Raw genomic sequence first — 25890 nt, 5'->3', positions numbered from 1 at the left:
ACTATGTTGCCCCACTTCCATAGGTTGACCTCTGAGGATGCATACCTATTTCTAAGGGAATTTGAGGAGGTATGTGTTCTAATTAAGATCCAATTGCTTTCTAATGATGCTGTTAAGCTTAGGTTTATCACTTTTGCATTAAAAGACCAAGCTAAGAAGTGGTTGTATGGGTTACCCACAAATTCCATAACCTCATGGGAACAGTTCACAGTTGTCTTCCTTAAGAAGTTTTTCCCAACTCATAAGACCAATAAGGCTTAGAAGTGATATCCTTTAATTTAGGCAAAAGCCTAGTGAGTCCTTTTTCAAACTTATGGAGAGATTCAAGGATCTACTCCAAGAATGCCCTCACCATGGCCTAGACTTATGGCATTTATGTTAAATAATTTAGGAGGGTATTGATTACCCAACTAAACAAATGATAGAGTCTATGTGCCCTGAGGGATTCACATCATTTACAGATGAAGGAAATGCATGGGAATTCTTACTTGACTCAGCTAACAAAACCAGTGAGTGGGAATCTACCCAAGAGAGTGAAAGAACCATAGGAGGAAAATGATATTTTGTGGATGGGATAGTAGCCAAGGAAGCCCATTTGGATAGCCTAATCAAGGAGATTGAGGCTATTGTTCCTAGAGAGCCATCATCAGTCAATTTGGTTAAGATTTATGCTTGGTGCCAGTCCCCTGGACATGTCATAGAAGAATGCCCCAACACCTCTGGGGGCACTTCTAATGATAGTGTTAATGCCTTATACCGGAATAATTCATATAGTAACACCTACAATCCAGGATGGAGAAATCACCCAAATTTCTCTTGGAATCAGGGCAACCAAGTAGGGCCTTCCAATTTTCATAATCAAGGTCAACCTGGACCCCAAAGGCCTCCCTTTTCACAATAATCTTTTTCCTAAAATACTTTTCCTAGGTCAAATGCAGGTCCTCAGGCTAGTTTTCCTAGGGCCCCTCTCCTATCATCTTATCAGCAACTCCCTGGGTTTACCAACACTGAGGAGGCAAGTAGAATAAGTGACTTGAAAAAAAATATGGCCCTCCTCATGACAAGCCATCAAAATCTTACGAGAGAACTCACCCAAGTTATATCAATTATGTGTGAGAGGGAGAAATGAACTTTACCCAGTTAACCAGAGCCTAACCCTGGGCATCATCAGCCTGTTAGTACACTAGCACCAACTAATGCACCACTGAATATAGTACAAGGTCAGACCCAATAAGGGCCCTCTAACCAATGTAATATTATTTATGCCCTTAGGAGTGGTAAAGAGTACCAACAGAGCGTTCCTCAATCTTCCCTATCTATTACTCTTGTTAACTCTCCTTCAATTGAGGACACAAGTGTGCCCCTTGTTCCCAGTTTTTCTGATCACCCTAAAGATTCTTTTGAAATTAAAGATGATTTGGTTAGAAAACCAAAAATGATTCTTCTAAAAATAGGCAAATCCTTAATAGTCCTTATGTTCCTCCTGTCCCATTTCCTAATCGCTTGGTAAACAAAAAGAAGACTGCTTCCATGGATAAAATTTTAGAAATCTTCAAAAAGGTAGAAGTGAACATCCCTCTTTTGGATGCCATATCCCAGATCCCCGCCTATGCAAAGCTACTGAAAGATTTGTCTACTCACAAATGAATCACTAGTGTGCCCAAAAAGCGTTCTTGACAGGTAACATCAGTTCCATTATTACTTAGCCTATAGCAGCCAAGTATAAGGATTCAGGGAGCCCTACTATATCTTGTGTCATAGGCAACACCTACATTGAGCATGCCTTACTTGACCTTTGGCACAAGTGTGAATCTTTTACCTTACCATGTGTACAAGCAACTAAGATTGGAAGAATTGAAAGCCACTAGAACTACTCTTCAGTTGGCAGATAGGTCTATTAAGATTCCTAAAGGGATAGTTGAGGATGTCTTACAAAAGGTGGGAGAATTTATTTTTCCTATTGATTTCATTGTGTTAGATACCAAGCCCTTCTCAACCAAGGATGCGATCCCAATAATTCTAGGAAGACCATTCTTGGTAACCAGTAATGCATTAATCAACAGTTGAAATGGTTTCCTAAGGTTATCTTTTGGCAACCAAACTATTGAGTTTAACATATTTAGGATAGGTAAGCAACCACAAATGGAAGAAGAGATCAATATGTTTGAGGATTTTCTGAATTTTTCTGATGATTTAATTACCAACTTTGATATTGATTTTGATTCAGAATTCCAAGAGTGTATGGATGAGTTGGATGATGATAGTGAATTTTTTTTTTCTAAAGTCTTGAGTCTTCACACACTTGTGGAGCCCTTAGGACCCCTTTCCAATTCCATTCCCAAACCTTCTATAGTTGAGCCGCCTAAGCTAGATCTTAAAGGAGTTGCCATATAATTTTGAGGTATGCTTTCTTAGGGCCTGACCAGACTCTTCCTGTAATAATTTCTTCGAATTTGACTTCTAGTTAGGAAGAGAAGTTACTTAAAGTGTTAAAAGATAATAAGGAAGCCCTAGGTTGGACTATGGTTGATATCAAGGGTATAAACCCTTCTATTGTGCAACATCATATACATCTTTTGGAGGATTCCAAATCATCCACGGAACCTCAAAGAAGAGCTAACCCAATGATGATGGAAGCCATTAAGAAAAAGATCCTAAAGTGCTTGGATCATGGAATAATTTATCCTATTTCTGACAGCCAATGGATAAGCTCAGTTCACTTAGTGCCTAAGAAGTCTGGAGTGACTGTAGTTCCCAATGCCAATAATAAACTAAATCCAACCCGTGTCCAATCAGGGTGGAGAGTGTGTATAGACTACAGGAAACTTAATGTGGCAACCTGGAAGGACCACTTCCTATTGCCATTCATTGATCAGATGTCAGAGAGGTTAGCTGGACATTAATACTATTGTTTTCTTGATAGATATTCTGGCTATAACCAGATCCCAATTACTTTAGAGGACCAACATAAGACCACTTTTACATACCCATATGGAACATTTTCTTACAAGCGTATGCCCTTTGGACTTTACAATGCCCTTGCTATGTTCCAATGATATATGATGAGCATCTTTTCTAACATGGTCAAAAAATTCTTAGAAGTATTTATGGATGATTTTTTAATTCATGGGAATTCATATTCTGAATGTCTTTATCATCTTTCCCTATTTTTGAAAAGGTGCATATCTAAGAATCCTTCAAACAACTTAAGAAGGAGTTGACCAATGCACCCATTTTTCAATCACCGGTTTGGATTGAACCTTTTGAATTGATGTTTGATGCTTCAGATTTTACCATAGGAATGGTATTGGGTCAAAGGATTAATAAGTTACCCACTATCATTTACTATGCTAGTAGGTCCTTAAATGATGCACAAATCAATTATACAACCACTGAAAAAGAATTTTTAGCTGTTATGTTTGCCTTAGAAAGGTTTCAGTCTTACTTAGTTGGTTCACATGTGGTGGTGTATACTGATCATTCTGCTCTTAGATACCTAGTTCATAATAAGGATGCCAAAGCCCATCTCATTAGGTGGGTTTTACTTTTGCAAGAGTTTGATTTAGAAATTAGGGATAAGAAACGAGTTGAAAACCTAGTTGCAGACCATTTATCCCGGCTTCCTAATTCCTTGACTGTCGATTCTCCAGTCAACGAAACTTTTCAGATGAACAATTATTTGCAATGTCCAGTGAACCATGGTTTGCTGACATTGTCAACTTCTTATTTTCAGGTGTGACTGCGGATCACTGGTCCACCCAAGATAAGTATAGGTTTCATTCCCAAGTTAAACACTTTTTTTGGGATGATCCTTATTTGTTTAAGATATGTCCGGATTAGATTATTCGACGATGTGTTCCTAATTATGAGCAACATTCTATTCTCTCTTTTTGCCATGATTATGCATGTGATGGACACTTTGGACCTAAGAAGACTGCCGCAAAGGTTCTCCAAAGCGGATTTTATTGGCCCACTTTTTTTAGAGATGCTTTGATTTTTACAAGGCTTGTCCCGCCTACCAGTCTTTTGGCCGTATCAATAAGAGGAACATGATGCCCCTTAATCCTATTTTGGTAGTTGAGATCTTTGATGTGTGGGGCATCGATTTTATGGGACCATTCTCTAATTCCTTTGTGAATTTGTACATACTTTTGGCTATTGATTATGTTTCTAAATGGATAGAGGTCATACTTTGTAAATCTAATGACCATAAAGTGGTGGTCCAGTTTCTCAAAGAGAATATTTTTTTCCGCTTTGGTACACCATGTGCAATAATTAGTGATTGGGGTACTCATTTTTGTAATCGGCCTTTTCAGGCCTTAATGAAAAAGTATGGGATCACCCATAAGTTATCTACCCCTTATCACCCCCAAACTAGTGGTCAAGTGGAGGTGTTTAATAGGCAGATCAGACGAATCTTGGTGAAAACTGTTAATCCTAATCGTAAGGATTGGTCCCTTAGGCTCATTGATGCCTTGTGGGCCCATCGGACTGCATTCAAGATCAACCTTGGTTAGTCTCCCTACCATTTGGTGTATGGGAAAGCTTGTCACTTACCAGTTGAGTTAGAGCGTAAGGCCTTTTGGGATATCAAGAAGCTTAACTTTGATTTATCTGATGCGGGAATTCATCGTAGGCTCCAACTATCTGAGTTGGAGGAACTTAGGAATAATGCCTATAAAAATTCTAGGATTTATAAAGAAAATACTAAAGCTTTCCATAATAATCACATTCTGCGTAAATCTTTTACAATTGGTGATAAGGTCTTATTGTACAACTCTCGATTGCATCTTTTCCCTGGTAAGCTTAGATTCCGATGGGATGGGCCGTTTATTTTCCATAATGTATATCCCCATAGGGCTGTAGAGATTCTGAATCTAGGAACAAGGGTAATTTCGAAGGTTAATGGTCAATGTTTGAAACCGTTCCTCAAGTTTCTTACTACTGATAGTGAAGAGGTCATGGATCTCCATGAACCTCTTTACATTGATGACTAACTTTTAATCAGGTATGATCCCCTTGCATTATCTTCACTTTTAATTCTTTTCATGCATTGAGGACATTGCATGACTTAAGTGTGGGGGAGGGAAACCAGTTTCTACTTTTTTCACTTTGTTTTGTTTGCTTTTCTTTTTATTTTTGAGCTTGTTAAGGATGAAATCCTACTTTGGCTTTTGGCTAATGATCATACCATTCGGTTGCTTGATGTATGAAAATAAAAGTTTTGATTAAGGTACCCATTTTGAATGTATAAAAACCCTATTGAGAAGAAAGAAACAAACCTGCGTCTTGAGATGGGACTTTCATTTGAAAAATAAGAGACCCTTGTTTTATAGTGTTGAACCAGATGTAAGTCTGTGGGTTCCTTGTACTTTTGATTTGGAGTTGAGACATTCTTTTTTATTTGGCATGAGTTGACAAATACACAATTTTAAATGAAGTGAGAAATGCGGTATAAAGAAGAACAAGAGTTGATTCCCTTGGAACTAGACAAAGCATTGCGCCTCAGAAAGCGTGGTGTCTTGATCAAAATTCCTAGGGAGGAAGCTTCTGAAAGAACTCTAGCATCAATGTTTTTGTGAGCATATGCAAAAAGTGAAGCTACATAGTAACTTGGGTGTCTGATGTTTTCTCCACCATGTCATTCAGGCCAAAAGTAGTGGAGTAGAATAGAGTTTATTAAGTGAAAAAAGGAGAAAAAAAATGTGCAAATGTCATTAATGCTAGGTAACATGTTTGGTAAAAAACACTCCAACGCCTTAGTTATTGGTTCCCTATTTCTTCACAAGTGATTTTGCCTTAAGATAAGGATGTTTTGGAAGAGACGAAGTGAGTTCCAAATTAAGAAATATACTAGTGCCTGGAATTGATAAAGGGTAATAAAAGTTAAAGTGTGGGGGTCCCTTGTAAGAGGAATTATCTTTGCTTCGGATCCGTATGGCCCTTACCTTTAGCCAAGATTAGGATTTATTTATTCTAAATTTTGGGTGTATGTTCACTGCAAATACCCACGAGACACAACTTGTCTACTAGGGGGTGGCCTAGGGGTTTAAAGGCTTGTTACACATGCTAAGTGCAACCGTGATTCCTACGAAAGTGAGTTAGGTTTTTTATTTTTATTCTTTTTTTTTTGTTTTACTCGAGGACTAGCAAAGTCTAAATGTGGGGGAATTCTAATAAGCACATTTATGTGTGACATCTAGTATAGTAAAACATGCATTTTACATATTTAGAATGGAGTTACCTTAGGTTTTACTCTCTTTTCGCAGGTTTTATATTTTCAAGGCCTTAAGGACTATCGAGCGTTATATCTCCAATTTTACATATAAAGAGGTCCTATTTCTTTTCATGGTTGTGAAGAGGATGAAATTTTAAGCAAGATGAATGTGTTCAATTGCAAGTACACATTCGTTTGGTCAACCATACAAGTGATTATTCTTTTGAGGCCAGAAAAAGAATAATGGATCAGAACTAAATCGAGATGCAGAACCAGCCCATCTGCAGTTGTCCCAAGGGTGTAAAGAATATTCTGAATGCCAACAAGGATCGGTGGACCACATCCTTAAGTGATTGAAGATTCGTTTTTGGTAACAACAACTACCTAGAGTAGTTGGTGAGTTGTGGTGTGCAAAATCCCTTGCTTATTAGGAGGTCTCAAATTTGAGCCTCTTAGCTGCCATTTTGTTGAGGTTTTTTTTAGAAGATTTTCTCTCTCCTACTCATCACTTAAAGGAGGTCGGCCAAGATGGTTGTACGCAAATTTGAAGAAGAGGGAGAAAATAAAGAGAAAAAATAAGAAAGAAGAAGAAAAAAAAAAGACAAGAACATGGATGGAATTTCTCATTAGAATAGAATATTATCCAAATCCAAGCAAGAAAAATCGGGCAAAGGGGGTTTCTCTTGCGCAAGAAGAGAGAGAAAAATAGAAAAAGAGAGAAAAAATAGGAAAAAAAAGGTAAGAAAAATCGTGGGAGATCTCTCTCCACACGTTTTCTCTCTGCTCTCTCCACCTCATCAACAAGATAAAAAAGAAATATATTTTTTTAGAAGCTAAAATCGTTAGCTTCCCTCACCCATTCTCTATATAGTAGAATTAACACAAGGGGAGGAGGCCCTTCATTCTTCTTCTAGGGTTTTTTTCTTAGTTGCTCTATCTCTTTCTCTAGTTTTCTCTTTCTCTAGCTCTAGTTCTAGGTTTGTGCTTTAAACACTTTTGTAAGTTCTTTTTATTCAATTAATACAAGCACTTTTGTTTTTGATTCAGTCTCTTATTTTTATTATTTAAACAATTGAAGTTATAATTTTCAAGTTCTAGTTCTAGGCTTACTTCTAGGCTTACTTCTAGGTCACAAGAACAAGCTATAAAGCATATCTTTCAAATTCAATTTTTTTCTTCAGATTTGTTTTCTCTAATACTAGAAATTTCAAATTTGGTTTATTCCAGATCTGGTTTTTAGTACTGGTAGTATCTCAAATCGATCAAGTTTTCAGTATAAGGGTTGAAGTTCAAGTAAGTAGGCTCCTTCAGTAGTCTTCTCTCCTCCCTCTCATTCCCTCTTCTAACTACCCTTTCTTTCTTAATTTAGGATTTTAATTTCAGTTGTTACATTATTGCTATCCCTTTTCCCCAAGGTTCATGGCTAGTGTATGTGTTGGCTTTGCCCCTCCTAGCCATAGAACCATCATTTTATTGTTTTTATTTTAATTGTCTCCCTTTCCCTAAAGCCAAGTAGAGTAACCCTTGTAAGAGTAACTCTCTGGTCAAGTAGGGAAGCTCATATTATGATGCATCCCTCGGGCTAAGTAGAGAAACCTACTTATGAGTCTCTCTCTAGCTTTATCCACTTTCTTTTACTTTATTTTTATTTCACCATTTTTTTCTTTCATTGCTTTTTAATTACGTGGGGTGTTTGTTTTCAGCTATTTATTTATTTAATTTTAATTACGTGGCTTGCGTGTTTAAATTCTTAGATGACGAATGGTTATGACGTTATTTTAGATACATATGTTTAAGACGGTAATTAAAATTATATCACAATCATTAATCAGTTCACTTTTGTATTATTAAAAGAAGCGAAAAAATAAAGTGGCTGCTCTTCTTATGTTCGACCCACAGCTACACTGATCTGTACACTTGTGGTTACATTTTAAAATCTCAAACAGTTGGCTACCCTCAAGATGGGATCAGTAGCTCTCCACCAAGCATCTAGCTCGTTCTGTAGTTAATAGCCCGCACACGGTATCTTTTGCTTGTCGATGCAACCCATCAACCTAAAAACCTTCTCCATAGCCCCAATCCATCTTGATGGCTACAATTGATCTTGGCCCACATTAGAGAAGTATGGGATCTAAGCCTTTGGAACTTTTCCATCATCTTCGTTAGGTCGGTCCACCCTTCGACGTGTACTTGAGCTTGCCCTTGGACTTGAGCATGCACTTGCCCATGCACTTTCCCTTACACTTGCCCTTATACCCCATCGGATGTTTGAGGGGTGGCCGAGCTAGCAAGTATTGGGGCTGGCAATGGTGGAGTAAGGGGTGCAGGTGGTGCATTTTGGGCTCCTATGGCTGTTTGGATCTGGGCATCGATCCCGTCCATAAATTGGACTTGTCGTTCTTCCATCCCTTGTATCATGTTCCCCATTATGGAGGCAACATCTTGGGTCATGAGGACAGGTAGGGCCCTTAGTACATTGGGTGGTCTACCTCAATTTTGGTTAGGGGAAGCAGGAGGTGAACGGGATTGGGGTTCGTGTGCAATATGATTCTTGTTGGGGAAATCTAATTAGCCACAAACACATGTACAAGTAGCATGTTAGGTTAAACATGCATAGGAGGGGCCCACATGACATCACAATTCAAGCACATGCATAATAGGAAGGAATAAATAATTAAGGAATTAGAAATCAATTTAAATTTCCATACTGTACTGTTCACTAGAAACAGAGCCAAAAGTCACACGAAACAGTGGGATTTCACTGGAAATATCAGACATATTTCTGGTGACCAAAATAGTGGTTGGTTTCAAAATTTTTATTCATTGGAAACAGCCCACCAGATCCTACTCCAGTGTTTCTGGTGGCCCAAAACATGAGATAAATAGGGCCGTGAGCCCTTCTCTTCTCACAAAACCCTATTGTTCCCTTTGGAGAAGGAGAGGAAATGGCCAAGGAAGCTTACCTCAACCATCCCCTGCCTTTTGCACATGTTTTTGTGATCGATTGTTGCCACCTACACACTCACGGTGAGTTTCTCATCCCTTTCAACCTAGTTTTCAAGGTTTTTGGTTTCTTCTTCTTCTCTAACCTATGTTTTAAATTTCCAAAACCTTAGGTACCAGTCTTTTGTGATTATGTCAGGACGTAAAACCTTCCCCGCCGTGCCACCGCTCAACAACAACAGGATCTCCCCATGGAGGAGCAATATGATCGCTATTGGTTTCTTTCCCTGGTTGAGCAAGACCGCTGGGAATCCTTCGAATACAAGAATGTTGATCCCAAAAAATACGTGCATGTGAGGGACTTTCAATGATTTCGTATTCACCAACGATTCGATGCTATGGGTGGTACGAGGTATTTCACTACAACCTTTGGTGTGAGAACTGTGGCACCGAGGACATGATGATTACCTCAAGGGTGAAGGGGGTTGATATCTCCTTCAACATGGTGGAGCTGGCCATGATTCTGAGGATCTTCAATAAGGGGGTGTTGGCCTACTATCCACCTAGGACTCCGTCCTATAAGTTTCAAAATTTTGACATTCAGCAAGAGATGGAAAACATTCTCACGAAGGAGGGCTTCGGGTGGCACCACACTATTAACTACCGTGCTACCCCCAAGGTGGTTTGCAGAATGATTCAGCTGAATGTCCTTCCCATGAGTGGGCACTATGATGAGGCATTGGTATTGCAGGCCTTTGTCACCTATTGTTTTTATATGGGAGTGCCACTCTATCTTCCCTACCTACTAATGTGGACCATGGAAGTGAAGGCTGAAGACCACAAGGCCGAGAATCTTTGCTACGGCAAGTTACTGACTATAGTGTTTAGCCACTTTGGGGTGGAGTTGGAGGATGAGGAAAGACTTGGGGTTGATATCATTGACTTCAACTAAGAGTCCTTGAAGAAGATGATCCCCAACATGGATGAGGTGACAGATAATAAGGAGGAAGAAGGGCTACAGACCATGGATGTAGAGGACCAACAGGGAGGGGGTAATGTAGATGACCAGGAGGAGAATCAAGAGGAAAATCAAGAGGGTCAGGAGGGTGTTGATCCACCTATCCAGCATGGCATACCTGCTCCATGGGTATTTCCACCACCACCCCCAAAGACTATGGGACTACAGTGGCTTCTTCCTCCAGGGCTCTAGGGGCTCGAGGCCTTACTGGTTGAATAATGTGATGGCTTATTTGGATTCCATGAAAAATATCATGAGGATGATGGACAAACCATCTAGAGAGCTTGGATAAGAGTTATTGTCTCCTTGATAGTCGAGTTTCCACTATGGAGAGGCAGATGAAGGACATGGTCCTCTACCTTGGGATTCCCTTGACAGAGCTCGGGCCTCAGGCTCAGAACTAGAACCAAGGCCAGGACTAGGAGCAGCAGGTGTAGTGGTCTATGGTACCATAGTAGTTTTAAGATTTCCCTGTTTTATGTTTTCCGGCACAGCTGCCTTTACTTTTAGTTGTGATGTTCTAGGATTTTACTATGCACTTTTATTTCTATTATTTACTTATGTCAAATTTTAAATTCCTAGCGATTAAGGCTAGTTTAGGATTTTCCTGCTTTTAGTCATTTTATTTGAGAAAATTTGGTGTAAGCTTATATACTCAGTTCCTTATATAATGAATGGCTTTTACACCTAAACATGTTTCCTAATTGTGAAATTTCAATTATTTGTTGTCTTGAGATTTTTAGTTAAATCCTAATCCCCAAGAAATCAAGGTTCGAGTAGGTTGTGAGTTAAGGTAGAGCATTATGCTCTGATACTAAGTTGTCACACCCCAATCCCCGTAATGGGATACCAATGGTGTGAGTAAGATGCTTACCCGTCTTACACCTCTACTAGGATCTCTGATAGCAATACCTTAACATTCACAACCACACAACATCGAACCACCAGAACAATTGCAGCGGAATCAGAGTATAAAATAGAGGAATATAGTTTAAATGGTATAACGTCTAATGATAACATATATCCTTGACTTACATATATTAAGTCCAATAAGAATACCATTAATTAGTTCGGTATCAAAATATCAAAAAGGCCAACCAAGCCTCACAAGGTGCCGAATAGGTACAGGTGTCATAGGCACAGTCCTGGTCGTGCTTTTCAGCCTCAGGCATCCACCAATCTGTCACTCCGTACTCGGGGCCAAAGGAAGTAGAGTCACAACCCAGCAGCACCACGGTACCTACATCATCATCTAAAAATCAATATATACAAGGGGTGAGCTCCAACTAGCTTAGTGAGGGGTGGGGTTCATGCACACCCAAAACACACATACATATTATCCATGATGACATGAGTGCATAAAGTAAACACATAGTACATATTGTGAATGATGCAATTCATTTGATTATTTATCCACCTAGCATACAACCAAGTCTGGTAATGCTACTACGACACATTAGGTTGTATCCCTGGTCTCGGAACTCGCACATCAGTCACCAGTGATACAAATCTTAGTCGCGATAAGTAGCTTGCTAGTCCCGGAATGCGACCATTAGTCACCCAGTAAACCCCTTATAATCACCTCCTGACAATCACAGCACTAGAATCACCATAGGCTATGTTGGACTAGTTCTTGCCTCCGGCAACAATCACATTGTACTGCGGGTGTGGCATTCCGAAAAGGTTCATCAAACATACCACTACTAGGTTATCCAACACCTTACCCCCTATTGGCAAGGGGACATAACATAGGAAATATCACCTAACCACAAATATCCTACATGCCTTGCATAATGATACAGTTAGTATGGAATACGATACTAGAATCATCCATTTCAAAGTGTAGTCCCGGATACACAATACCGAAATCACAATTAGCCACAAAGTTTAATTCACGACTATATACCTATCTAGCATACAAGCAATTGAGTATAGGCTACGCAATACCAGAATCACCATCGGCCACAAAACGTACCCATTTCCAAGTATAGTCCCAGAGTACACAATGCCGGAATAACCATCGGCCATAAAGTGTAATCCATGACTATATCTAAATCTAATGCACATACTCAATGCATGAATGCAACATACACATGACAATCAAGGTACTGAAACCACCCTGGCCACACCGGATCCCGTCACACATCTCAACATACATCACATATCATAATTTCCAATCCTATAAGCACAACAATTCAATAAATAAACATGTTATCATATTCACCTATGCAATTAACAATTAAAGAGCATTCATGATTTCTAACACATGTGACTAATTTCTGAAATAGTAAACACTCTGCAAAATAAAAGTCAACCATCACTCACCTTGGTTTAACTTGGTTTGGATCGGGTTTGCTAGTGTATCAACTGGGTATCAACTCATGATCGGTCTCATTGTACGTGCTTGTCCCTATCCTAGGTACAAGAGTAATCGGGCATCAATATGTATCAGGAACATCAGATGGGACCCATAGGGGTTACCCCCAAAGGGTGTAAGTACTCTCAAATTTTGACAGTGTAGAACAAGTCACCGGAAATATGCACCGAAATCAGGCAAAAATCCATCGAAAATATCAATGGTGTTTCCGGTGGCCTTGGCAGAGGCTTCCTAAGATCGTGGACTCCACTGGAAATATAACACTAGATTCTACCCAGGCTGTTTTTGATGGGTTCCCAGATGAGCCTAAGGATTTGGGGCTTTTCGGCTCGGGTTTGATCATGGGAATTTGCCCCTCGGAGTTTATAGAGGGTACTCCTACCTTCATTTTAAGCTAAATAAATCCCAATTCCAACGATCCATTTGGGAGATACGACAAGCGAAAGATCGAAACCCTACGTTCATTTTTTGTCATAGTGTTGTCGGAGCCCACCGGCTTGGCTTGAGCTTAGCAATCACATGGGAGAGTGAAATGAACACTCACCCAAGCTCCAGGAGGTGCTGGGGTCAAAGCTCACCCTACAAACCCGGTGGTTCACTCCTATGCTTAGATGTACAAGATCAACATGAGGAAAGAGAGTAGTAGAAGAAGTAGTACCTACCTCTGGCAAGATTCCGACAACGGGATGCGAATCTAGGAGCTCAACCAAGCTCCCCTCCTCCTTCTCCTTCCTTCTCTTTCTTTCTCTCCCTTCCACATTTTTGGACAAGTGAGAAATGACTCACTTCTCATTTTTATAAAAGTGAAATGTTTAGGGCCTGTTTGGTTGGTCCTTGTCCAGTCCAAGTAGGTTAATCCATGATTTGGGGCACGTGGGCCCACCTCCTTAGACTCATGTAGTGTACAAGTCATGGGAAGGGTGTGAGAGAGTGTGTGGGGTCATCTGGTGCTATTCATGATGCGGGTGGTGGGACTTATAGGGATTGAAAACCATTTGTATTCAGCCCATGTGCTTTTGGTGGCCTTGTTTCCGATGGTTCAGGCAGTGTTCTGCATTGAATGGTTGTTGTCCCCACTTGGTCATTCCATAGGGGTTTTCCCTATCCTGTGTGCATGGTCTTTATACAATTTTGATATGTGCCAAGACTCGGGTAGGGAGGTGTCGAGTCACTTACCGCTTAGATTCGGAAGGCTTGAATCCTTTCCAATTGGACTGGCATGAAATGCACAAGCAAGTGGGGTCATTCTTTACCTTCTTGCAATGAGCTGCCATGAGCCAAAACTCATTGGTTCTTTGTATCTTTGATCCGAGATCTATCACAAAAGTTCAAATTAGACCAGGTTAGGGTGCAGGTGTAACAGCTTGTTAAGCCATTGGATGCAGGGCCACTAGATTCAGCCCAGGTGTTTCCGGTGGCCTTGTTTCAGGTGGTCAAGGCAGTGATGTGCCGTGACTACTTGCTACCCCATCTTTGTCATTCCATATGGTGTTACCCTATGCAATGGGCATGGTCTTCCGACAATTTGGTATGTGTCAGTGCTCGGATAGAGAGGTGTTGGGTCACTTACCACTTGGGGTCGGAAGGCTTGAATCCTCTCCAGTTGGACTGACATGAAATGCAAAAGCAAGTGGGGTCATCCCTTTCCTTCTTGCAATGAGCTGTCGTGAGCAAGAACCCAATGGTGCTCCGTATCTCTGGTCCGAGATCTATCACAAAAGTTCAGACCGGGTTAAGGTACGGGCGTAACAAGTCTTTCTCTGGTTTTTCTCTTCATCCTCTTCTTATTCCTATCTTTTTTTCCTCTTTGAAGATGTCCGATGTCACGTCAACGGTAGTGAATCATAAAAGTACAATGACTAGTGATGCTATGATCGGACCAATATTGAATTTCGTATGCTGATAGGAACCTGTGGATCTAACTATTTCCCATTCATCCACAGCCAATTTCTGCGATTACAAATTTTTTAGATCGATTTTCGAGTTACAAATTTTTAATTAAATATATTTTTTTCTGAGGCTTCTTTGTGTTTTCCTTCTTATTTTTCCTTTTCTTATTGATTTGTAATGATAAATTTAAAATAATGTTACAAAACCCAAATGAACTTCTACCCAAGTCCAGAGCTTGTGCAGGACCTTGTGTTAGTTTCATTAGTGCCATTGTTGGAATTTCAATCCAAGAAGAAAGACCAAAACTTTTTTCTTATTATATCAGATCCTACAAAGCCTAGGTCAAATGCTTTACAATGCTTGAGGCCATTCAATGATGGTGTGGCAAAATTACAAAAGATGCAAAGGTCGTAGAGAAATCCTCAAAAAAGCTGGTCATTCTCAACTACGATGAGAGCTTTCAATTGGAGCTTCACAAGACTAGGTTGCTTAGTGATAGGGGTGGTTGCTAGGTGGGAGGAAAAAACCTGTTGAGATTGCATGGCAAAGTGTAGAATTCCTCATTTCTGTTATCACCTCTAAATGTTCTGAACTTCAACCAAAAAAGCATCTCTCTATTCTTCTTTCACTTCTCCACTTTCAATGTGTTGTCAAGGAACACAGCAACAATCAACCCCACCGTTGGTGGTGATGAAAATATGGTATTCAAGAATGCATTAAACTGCCAATCCCCAAAACAAAAAAATGTCATTATTATCTTAAAACCAAAGGGAAAAAAAAAATCATGAATTAAGAAATGCAAAAGATAATCCTTGAGGACCAAGCATGGTTTTGATAAAAAAAAATTACTATAAATATATAGGGCTCTATAATCCTACAAGTTTCGTGAATTTAAGTGTTGTTAAATCAATTCTTTTCGTTCTACGCTTCAATTTCTTCTTAGTTATCTTTTTATATATGTATAGTTTAGTCTGTGATTTTCCTCTCTTAAGATGGAGAAGCCGTTATTTCCACGCCCATCTTTATTTATACATTCTCCTAGTTTCAAGTTCCAATTGTAGGATTGAAAGGAGAGTGCGAAGCTGCTAGTGGTATGTTTTTCTTTGCATTTGCATGTTTGTGATAAAAGTATGTGGTAGATCTAAATAAAAGGCAATATAGGAATTGAAACTTCTACAATGTTTTGTCGATTCATGGCTAATGACTTTGAATGTATACCAAGTTTGTGAAGTATACAATTTGGTTAATCAAAACTAAATTCCTGCTATTGATGTTCTTTTGGTTTCTCTGAAATCTTAAGAGTTTTATTCCATTATCATGACAATGGACCCTTCATTGGGAAACCATCAACCAAGTTATTCATAGTAGAGAGTTAGCTGTTGGACTAGGATGCTCGTCTTATGAAATTTAAACATGGGCTGCATCCCTTAGCTTGAATGAAAGTTTGACCTTAGTCTCTTTTGGTTTCTAGCTGCATGAAGCCCATTAAGATGGGCAAGTTCATGTTTATCAATAGAAGCTTCCCCAGAATTGGGGAGATTCCTATGTGGATTTAGACAAAGATCATTAACCACTCCTCTAAATTGTCATTTTCCGACACGATGCATGGAGATCTTAGCATCTCTCTAATCTTGTATTCTAACAAAATTTTCTAAAAAGAAATATAAAAATATTTAGCAGAAGGATTACTCTTTAATGAAAGTTCGACCTTGGTCTCTTTAGTTCTATTGTTCATTTTCCATATACACTACAACAAAGGAGGCCGATAACTACAGTTTTTTCTACAGTAAAAGGTAAAAAAATCCGCAACAATAGCCTATTGCTGTAGATTACCTACGGTTTTCTATTTGTAGCTACAAGTGTTGTCGCTAAGTTTGTAGCTACGGATTTTACACCGCAGAGACAAGATACTTTATAGCTGTGGATATTTAATTGCGGATGTTTCTGCAACAAATCTATTGTTGTGGATTTTTAGCTGCAATTTTTTTTTCACAGAAAATTTATAGCTACGAATGTTTCCACTGTAAATCTATTGCTATGGATTTTTAAATACCTTTTTTTTTCCACAGCAAATCTGTAACTGCAGATTTTAACTGTCGCGCTTTTGTAGTGACATTTTTTTTGCACAGCAAAATCTATAACTACAGATTTTAGTTGCGGAATTTTTCACTCCAAAATTTGTAATTGCGCTTTTATAGTGATGTAATTTTTTATGCAGTAAAATCTATAACTATGGATTTTAGATACGTAAATTTTCACCACAATTTGTAGCTATGCTTTTGTAATGTCGAATATTGTTTAACAAAATCTATAGCTATGAATTTTAATTGCGAATATTTTATTATGAAGATATAGATACAGGATTTTTAAGTGGTGATAGTATATAATATTAATTTTTTTCTTTTTTATATGTTTATCCAAATGTATCTGTTTCTTGAATTTACATAATACATAATAACTTATATATAAAAAATATATACAAATACATGAATTCTACTTATCATCCAAATAACTTAGATTAAAAAAAAATCATGATCATCATCCTAATCAACTGTATTCAAAATAACTAATTCAACAATCTTATCTTAAAAATTACACTCTATTAATAATTCAAATTGTATGCTAAACAAAAAATATCAGATTTGTGACACCCAAGAAGAATACGACAAGTACCAGACCTGCCTGGAAGATTGATGAAGTGTCCCCACTAAGAATACAGCAAGTATCAGGGGTTTGGGAGATCAGTAAGGGTATGCAAACTTTAACCCCACATTGCCTAGGGAGAGATTACTGGGCTAATTGATAACCTCTAGCCTCCTTAACATTGCATATCTCGTTTTAAAGTTTTGAGGCCCATGGACAAATAGGACAATATTGTGCAAGATTAATGAAGCCAAGACATTACAAATGGTATCAGAGCAGACCCCGACAACATATGGGGCCACAACGGTGACACTGTGATGAAATGGGTAAAGTTGTGACACACCCAAGAATACGACAAGTACTAAACATGCCTGGAAGATCGTTGAGGTGTCTCCACCAAGAATACTACAAGTATCAAGGGGTTTGGGAGATCGGTGAGGGTGTGTAAATTTTAGTTTCACATCACCTAAGGAGAGATTACTGAGCTAGTTGACAACCTCTAACCTCCTTAACATTACACAATGCTTTTTAAAACCTTGAGGCCCATGGGCCAAAGAGTACAATATTGTGCAAGATTAATAGGGTCGGGGCGTTACAAGACTCGACTAATTTTAAGTCCTCCTTGTTTGAATCCAAGGCTCCCAAGCTCTATATTTGAGTTTCCGAGTTACTTCCTGTAATAAAAAAATATTATTTGATAATCGAATTATAAATACTAGTAAAAAAATTGTTAGTTGTATATCACTTTACCTTGTAGTGCTGACTCATTTTGACCATTAAGAGTATCGGATACCTATCACACATATATAGAGAACAATGGATTATTATTTAAAAAAAATTATAATTGAAAATAACGATCACTAAATTATAATAGTAATAAAAAATCTCTAAAAAGATAAATAAATTTTAAATAAGACATAATATCTAGAGGGAACAACCCCAAGCATTGCTGCAGTATCAAGCATTTGACTGTGGTACGAGAAATGTGTTGCTTGGAATGTACTTGATCCCAGCATCAGCCATCCCTATGGAAACCACTTGGTCATTTCCATAGCATGAACATAAGGATTCCCTATAGCCATGGAGTAGGTTTCAACCACTTGGTCATTTCCTGAGATGCCGTTGTATTGGATTATCATATACATATAGAATAAACATTAGGATTACTAATAAAGAAAGAAAAAGAATAATAAAGCGATCAAGAACCAAGAAAGAATAATAATAGATTATGAACAACCTACATTTTTTTGTGTGAATTTAGTTACAGCTTAGGACTCAAACGACCCTAGAATTGTATTCATGATCAAGGTAATGTTGTGTAACAAATTTTCCTCTTGATCCATCACTTTGACTTGGCTTGCCCTACAACTGAGGAGATCAATTTCTAGAGTACAATTAGTATTAAAGATAGAAGAGTCAATAGTTGTATCTCAACATGGAATTAAAATATAAGCATTCATGGCAACTTTTAACGTGGTTTGTGTCTCAGCTTTGAATCATTCCAAAGGGCACAAGTAGTCAAGCTCAAAGTTATTTCATAAATAAAATTCTAATGATTGAAAATCAAACAATTAATTCTGTTTTTTATTTTCAATTGCTATTTTACTTTAGTTAGTTCAAAAATTTGATGAGTGTCCACTAGGTGATCTTGACACAAACAATCAATCCTAAAGGCATGGGATATTGAGGGAACAAATCCAGCAATATAATGGGTTGGTGACTTCCATGGATAGAAAAGGCATGATTGATTTGCAAGTTGTTTTCCACATTTTTCACTATTGTACTCGAGTCAAAGAATATCTGACTCTTTATGATTCCAAAAAACTTATTTTGGTTCCAATTTTATAATTTTTTTGTTGAAATGAACGGAGCCAAATGGACTGAGCAAGAAGAATGTAGTGAGTTCTCTAATTCTCTTACTTCTCTAGGCTTTCTTTAGGTCTAACAACTATAATTAAGACTATCTAGGTAAGCAGTGGAATTTGACTTTTCAAGGAAATGACTTCTATTTTCAAATTCAGAGTCAACCATATGATAAGTAAGAAATAAAAACTTTAGTAGCTGTGCTGATGACTATTTGGCAATCTATACAGAAGTGCTTCCAAATCCATACATTTCCAAAAAAGATAAATTAATACAAAGTGAAGAGTACAATCCACATACCTCTACATTGGAACATAATAGGGAGCTGCTCAATTTTCTTGAGATCTTAGTCCATAAGATTGCACAGTAAGCAAGTCCCAAAGGACTATAATCAAAATATCTTATCTCTGTCCTACTTTTCGGAATCTAAAAGAACCTAGTAAATACACTGGAGATCTTAGTCCAAGAGAGCACTTACCTTGCTTGACCATGTAAATCAGTGCATTTTTTCCCATATTTTGCATTTTATACTACACCATCCTTGCTCCATAATCTAAAAAACTGACTCCATCATGTTTTGGTTTCTCTTGATAGCTTTGGATCAAAATGATCAGTTACATCCATAATGTCATTTATCAAAACATCATCTTTTAACAGTTCCTAGGCAAGCCTTGTATCCAAATACCAGAAAAAAAAAAAAAAATAAATAAATAAATAAACTAACCCTTAGTTAACACTGAAGCCAACACAAAAAAGAGAGGACTAGCAAACACAAACTATTAATTCATTAGCTGAAGAAATAGGATGAAAGATACATACAGGAACCGCAGCTTTGTCAGCTTCCCCAAGCTGTCAAGAATGGAACCAGAGAAGTCATTCAAATAGAGATCGAAGCTAACCAAAATTTTCAGATTCCCAAAGTCACTGGGAATAGTTCCACTGATGTTATTCCTATCAAGCTTCCTGTCATTAACAAACTTCAATTCTATAAGCATCTTAGAAGTTTGGAGTATTATTACAGTAAAGAACTCTAAGTGGAAAAAGCATTAGCAACTATCTCCACATTTCCAAGCAAATAACAGCTTTTGTTAATAAAACATTCACGAAGTATACATCAGGATACATATTGTGGAAGTACTGACTTACAATCATATGAATGATGTGAAGTAGCAAAATTGTAATGAAAGCACATATCTTGAACCCCCTGAACTAATAGACATTCATGTTTCACATAACAAGTCAGGGGCTAAACCTACAAAATAAAGACATATACAAACAGTTGCAGCCTCAAGCCATAGAGCAAATGGAAGCTTTACCGATCACCCACAGGCCAATACTCTACATGTAGGCATTTCTAGAATTTCACCATCATTCATTTTCAATTGCAGAAATTGGACTAGCATCAATTGCAATATCTGGAGCATCAGAGTAGTCTTCATCAGCCTTAGCTCCTCCAACTTGCGTGGCCTGCTTCATCCAAGGTTGTGCAATGCTAAAAACTCTCACTCCGTGTCAGAATGACCTCCCAGGATCCATTCCATTTTGTTTCAAGAGCTTTCAGGCTTAGAAAACTCTATGTCCCATCTAGAATCGTCTTCAAGGTAAAGGAGCTACTCTCAAGGAGATCAATGGGTTGGGAGGTGTGTTTCAGGGTAGTTTGGGAACTTCCATTTAAAGCTTCAGAAACTTAATCTCAAGAAGATTTGTTTACGAGAGATTCCCAAAGCCGGAAACTTGAGTGAGAAAAAAAAAAATCTTTGATAAGGCATGTAGAACAAGCAATAATCCTTTAAACAGAAAAACGAATCCAGCAAATTTCACTGAACAAATGCATGAATAGTTAAAGAAATCCTGCATATTTTTAAGTTGAAAATGAATATTCGACACTTAAATATGATTTGTTAAAGATATGACCACTTCCAACAGATGACAAGTTTACAACCAGCAATGAAGAAAATGCAGAGCAAAAGAGATAATATGCTGTAACTTGATTGTTTACCACAAAGTTGTTAGAATCTTGAAACTTGAGCAATAGACCCAATTTTGCATTTGAGTGTGAGAATTTGGCTGAGCAGGTTAGGGATCTAAATGGATTGGACTCATATAGGGTATGGTATAGATATATTTGAAGTCAATCCAATCAGAAACAGATCAGATTTAGGTATCTCTAACAGAAATTGAAAATGAGATTAGTTTCAGAACTTGGAACCTCTAAGTTATAAATGAAAGACTCAAACAAATAGGTAACAACTGGCTTCTTTGCATGTTTAGGTAGCTATTAGAAATAGGAATAAGTATAATCTATAACCACAAGCGTCAGAAGATACTCACGTTAGGATTCCTTGAGGTTTATTTACAATTGGTGTGGTTAAATGAAACTCAAGCAATTTTTTTGCTGTAGTTAAGATTAAGATATTGGGTTTATCCGAAAATTGAAAATTTCAATCAAAGTGGCATAAAGCCATGCCCAACAAAAAACATAAATCCCAAAGAAAATGGCTTCGTAAGATAGCAAATATCAATTTCAATTAAGGAAATTGCTTCACCAATCACGGCTGTCCAGAAGATACAAATCGATCCAAGACTGACCATTCAATTTGACATATTGAAAAAATCATTACCATGATTTCAACAAAGAATCGTGACCCAGAGATGAAGAAAGCTCCATATCCATGCAAGTGGTTTGAAACTTAGTGGGCTTGGCTCTCTTGGTCGAGCAAAGGTGGAGGAAGATGGGTTGCACGTCACGGCCTTGGCTTTGGTTCCCAAGAAAAAGGATCAGAGGTTTTGGGGGAAAAAAAGGGTTTCGATTGTTGGAAAAGAAGGTAGGGAAAGAGAGGACTGAGCTCCTTTGCGGTGTAACACAGTGTCCGGCCCACATCCAATGGTAAAAAACGCCTTGGTACGGAACCCAAAGTGGTTGCACACAGCCCAAGGTATTTTTAGGCGTTGGATGCACGTCGGACATTGTGTTGCGTCATAGGAAAGCGAAATCCGGGAAAGAGATGGGTAAAGAGGACAGATGGTTATCTGGAGAGAAAAGAAGGGAATAACTGTGGGTAGGGTTTTCTTAACACAAAATTAAATTAAGAGTAGAGTGTTCACGGGTGGGAAATTCAAAATGAAAAAACGTTTTTGAGGGAAGGGAAAGGGTAGGATGTTGTCCTACAGGGGTTCAATACCTAACCAGAACCTATAGAATCGATCAGATCGAACCAGAAATAGCTTGGACCAAATCAAACCGAAGTGTTATTGAACTAGTTTTGGCTTGGGATATTATGATCCCAAAACCAGGTCGAATCGTATTAAATCCGAACAAAACCAAAACCAAAACCAAACCAAAATCGGTCAAAACCCATACCAAAACCAAAACCAAACAGGTAGAAAATTGAAATCAGTCCAAACTCATAAAAAACCAGGTTTTTGCATAATTTTGGATGGCAAACCATACCTGATCCATTGACGTAGAAATCGAGTTAAAGATCAACTTCCTTTATCTAAAACTTAAATAATGCAAATCTCTTGTTGGTGGGGCTTATTTTCCAAATCATATGGCAATTCGGTTTATTTTAATGGTTTTAGTCGTGTAATCAAATTTGTACAATAAGTAAAAAAATAAGTAAAGCTGATTTTTATCCCCCCCCCCTAAAAAAAAAGGATAAATTTGTACGATAAGGTCTCAGCCGATTCAGATAGGTAAAGCCTTAATTGACCGAATCCCAAGTTTTAAATTATAATCTTAGATTTTTTCCATTAGGTTGTATCCCATTGGACCCTTTTTTATTTTTTGGCTAGATGTTCCATTGGACATACTCTTAGATATTAACAAAATGTCAATCATATGTCGCATCTAATCTAATGAATCTTCGTCCGATATGGTCTGATCCTCTCACACCCTGCCCTTCATATGGCATAGGCATGCCGACACTGGATACCTTACCACATTTTGTCAGCCTGCTTACCCCAGGATCCTACTCTAGGAGAGTCCACAATACCACATCCAAAAGATATACATAATCAGAATCAAAAGAATTTGCAACGGATAATATTAAATCAAGTAAGGATAATACTCACCTAGTGCATCTATGTGGTACCTGATATTATATGTACAAACTTTCAAAATTTATTTATAGTAATCCATTATATTCCAATAATCCAAGTAACAAAATATATGTACACAAAAAGAATCCTTCCACTTGTCAAACCATCAAAAACTGGTCTCCACATTCATCCTCATATATACACAAAAATGAATCATAATATCATATCTCAAGAAAACTGCTCACCATAAACACAATCATCGCACTCGCAATCAGGTCCATGACTAAAATCAACAAAATCTGGAGTACATGCCAACTGATCCATAACCATAGCATCATGCTCAGTACTAGTAGCTTGTAGGTGACTGCTCTCCTCATCTATAGATCAAAGGAAAAAAAATTGGAGGTGAGCACTAGTAATGCTTAGTGAGGGGCGGGTAGAACAAACACGCACATCCATATGCAATGCATGCTCCACACATAAGAATAATGCTCATGAGTCCATTTATTTAACTATTCAAATTCCCTAGTCCATTACTAAGTCTCATCACCTATGGGTATAGTGCTATGCAGCGTAGGTGGCATTTCTTACCCTATACGTTGGGCCCTCAGGAATATAAGCTCGTTGTAGGCAGGAGCCAGCCATCCCGATCAGAGCCTCGCTCCCCCGGCTACCCCTAGATGGTAACCCCGTATAATAATATCCACCAGGCATACAGTATGTCATATCATGTCTAAACCCACAACCAATATCACACATCTCATCTCAAAGTGCACTGCCGATCAGGCAGCCACATATGTTGGGATTAGTCCATACCTAACCCCCTACAGACAAGGGGTGTAGAACTTGGGGTTGTGATACCTAGCCAGCATACTAAATGATGTGCAACAAATCATCCAAACCACACATGCATACATGGGCACCTACTCGTGACCCATCTCACTTGCCTTACCTTCCACATTTCCATCACCATCAATTCTATCATACCATAAGCATGAAAGTAGATGCAAATGAAGACAATAAATGCATATACACAAACACAACAAGTAATGCATGAACAACAATAATAAACACACCAAAAGAAGTAAGATAGAGGGGCACCCACTCACCTGGACAATCTGAATCAGTTTCCACTTTTTCAGGTGCTGAATTGGTTCTCTCATAGTTGATTGGAATTCTTCAAAATCAAAATTATATATATATATATATATATTAAAATAGACTTCAAGTTAATTTATACCCTAATAGAGTCACTTTATAATCCCCTATAAGCCCTATAGGTCCTTGTAGACACCCAACTTTGTCACCCTCCTTTGGCTATGATGAAATATGGATCTTGGACACGACTTCCAACTTTCGACCAATAGAGATGCTGATGGAAACATTCCTCTACCCAAAACCTTAGAAATTCCTACGCGGGAGAGAGGAAGGTCTAATTTTGACATTTTATATATGAAGGAATCTGGTCAAGATGACTGTACAGATGGATAGTGCTTGGAAATACTATTCTTACAATATATGACACGTCAAAATCGGACCGACGGATCTCCTGCAATCATCTCTGAAAAAATACACTTTCTCCCACATATGTCGCGCACATGGACAGTCCTGCTGGAAACATAGAAAAATTCCCTACCTACCTCAAACACCCTAAAGTTCATCCCTTACCTACCCTGATAACCCAAAAACACTCCCGGACCTGAAACCCTAGAAATCCCCGCGTGGGAGAGAAGGGATCCAATTTTGGCTTTTTATATACGAAGAAATTTGGTCAAGATGACTATACAGATGAATAGTGCTCAGAAATATGATTTAGACGATATATGATATGCCAAAATCAGATCGATGGATCTCCTGTAACCGTTACCAGAAAAACCCATAATCGCACGCACTGCACGAGTTGGCCAATGGGCCAGCCTGTGTGCGTACTTGCTGCCCGCGGCCATGCCATTCCCGCACCCATTAAGCACAAAGCCCTTGCCCATTGGCCTACTGCCCTGTGCCCCCACGGGCATAGACCAGTGCCCCCGTGGGCATTGGCCTGCGTACCTACTGCACAATGCCCCTACCCATTGGCCTGCGCCCCATGGGCATAGGCTCGCGGCCTTACCAACCCTGCCTGCACCTACGCTACCACATGTGCGTTGGCCAGCAGGCCAGCTCATGCGCGTGTGCACACATTGGCCAGTAGGTCAGCCCACACACCTACGTGCGCACGTTGGCCAGTAGGCCATTCTGCATACTTGCGTGCACTGGCTACTGCCCTTGCATTCATATGCTCGCTACCCGTGCCCGCGTCCCTTTGGCTATTACCCGTGCATTATCCGTCGCACATCCATGACGTCGCCCGCACTACCTACCTAAATTGACCATACATCAAGCACTTTGGTTGAAGAAATCCCCTCTTCACCCACTTAAAAACCAAAAAATCCCTTTTTTTTACTAGTAATTCTCTCTCCCAAAAACTCCCCTCTTTACCATTGGACAAAAACCCTCTCCACCCATTTATGTCTAACCTATAGTAGTTTAAATTCAGTTAATGTATATATGTGTGATAACTTAGCCATGCATGTGGAATAAGAATAATCATAGAAAATGTTCGTTCTTAAGCATTTAATAGAAAGATTGGTTAAACCGGGTAGATTGGGTGCCTAACAACTTCCCAATTCCGTAACCTGACACTTACCTTAAATCTCTAGACCAGACTAAATTTCGGGCCCTTTTCTCAGGAATGGGGCCCACCCCCGGGTATGATCCCAATCCCCGTATTGGACCATCATCAAACCCCCGTCTCAAATGATGAATTTTACACTCTTACGAAATAGGTTTCCACGTATCTCCAAGCGACGATATGGCAGTGCAGGGCCCACAAGAAAAGCAAACACAACACGAACCCCT

General features: G+C 38.7%; 1 protein-coding gene and 2 non-coding genes across 22 annotated transcripts; 1 reads left to right on the top strand and 2 right to left on the bottom strand.

Annotated features, from left to right (window-relative positions):
• Positions 1-253: 253 nt before the first annotated feature.
• Positions 254-360, bottom strand: LOC122070077. Its single transcript, XR_006137663.1, has one exon. It is a non-coding gene; the product is annotated as a small nucleolar RNA R71 (small nucleolar RNA).
• Positions 361-11131: 10771 nt separating this feature from the next.
• LOC122070075 (LRR receptor kinase BAK1-like) lies at positions 11132-21843 on the bottom strand. Of its 20 annotated transcripts, none has more exons than XR_006137652.1 (6): positions 21573-21828; positions 18330-19914; positions 18027-18199; positions 17839-17881; positions 17685-17762; positions 14740-15166 (listed from the first exon to the last, which is right to left on the bottom strand). XR_006137652.1 is itself a non-coding variant. In XM_042634172.1 (5 exons), the coding sequence occupies exons 1-4, from the start codon at positions 21830-21832 to the stop codon at positions 17700-17702; spliced, it is 510 nt and encodes a 169-aa protein (XP_042490106.1). In that variant the 5' UTR covers positions 21833-21843; the 3' UTR covers positions 11132-11418; positions 17685-17699. The 20 variants fall into 20 exon arrangements, 8 of the variants coding, with proteins under 8 accessions (XP_042490106.1, XP_042490108.1, XP_042490107.1 ...); XR_006137653.1 differs by lacking the exon at positions 17685-17762 and having other exon boundaries at positions 18330-19621; positions 19771-19914; positions 21573-21827; XR_006137650.1 differs by lacking the exons at positions 17685-17762; positions 18027-18199 and adding an exon at positions 11132-11430 and having other exon boundaries at positions 14973-15166; positions 19771-19914; positions 21573-21838.
• LOC122070079 lies at positions 14370-14519 on the top strand. Its single transcript, XR_006137665.1, has one exon. It is a non-coding gene; the product is annotated as a small nucleolar RNA snoR2/U65 (small nucleolar RNA).
• Positions 21844-25890: the final 4047 nt, after the last annotated feature.

Source organism: Macadamia integrifolia, unplaced genomic scaffold (assembly GCF_013358625.1).
Source record: "Macadamia integrifolia cultivar HAES 741 unplaced genomic scaffold, SCU_Mint_v3 scaffold816, whole genome shotgun sequence".
Taxonomy (NCBI): Eukaryota; Viridiplantae; Streptophyta; class Magnoliopsida; order Proteales; family Proteaceae; genus Macadamia; species Macadamia integrifolia.
Note: the sequence above shows the minus strand (reverse complement) of the source record. Positions and strands in the feature narration are given on the sequence as shown.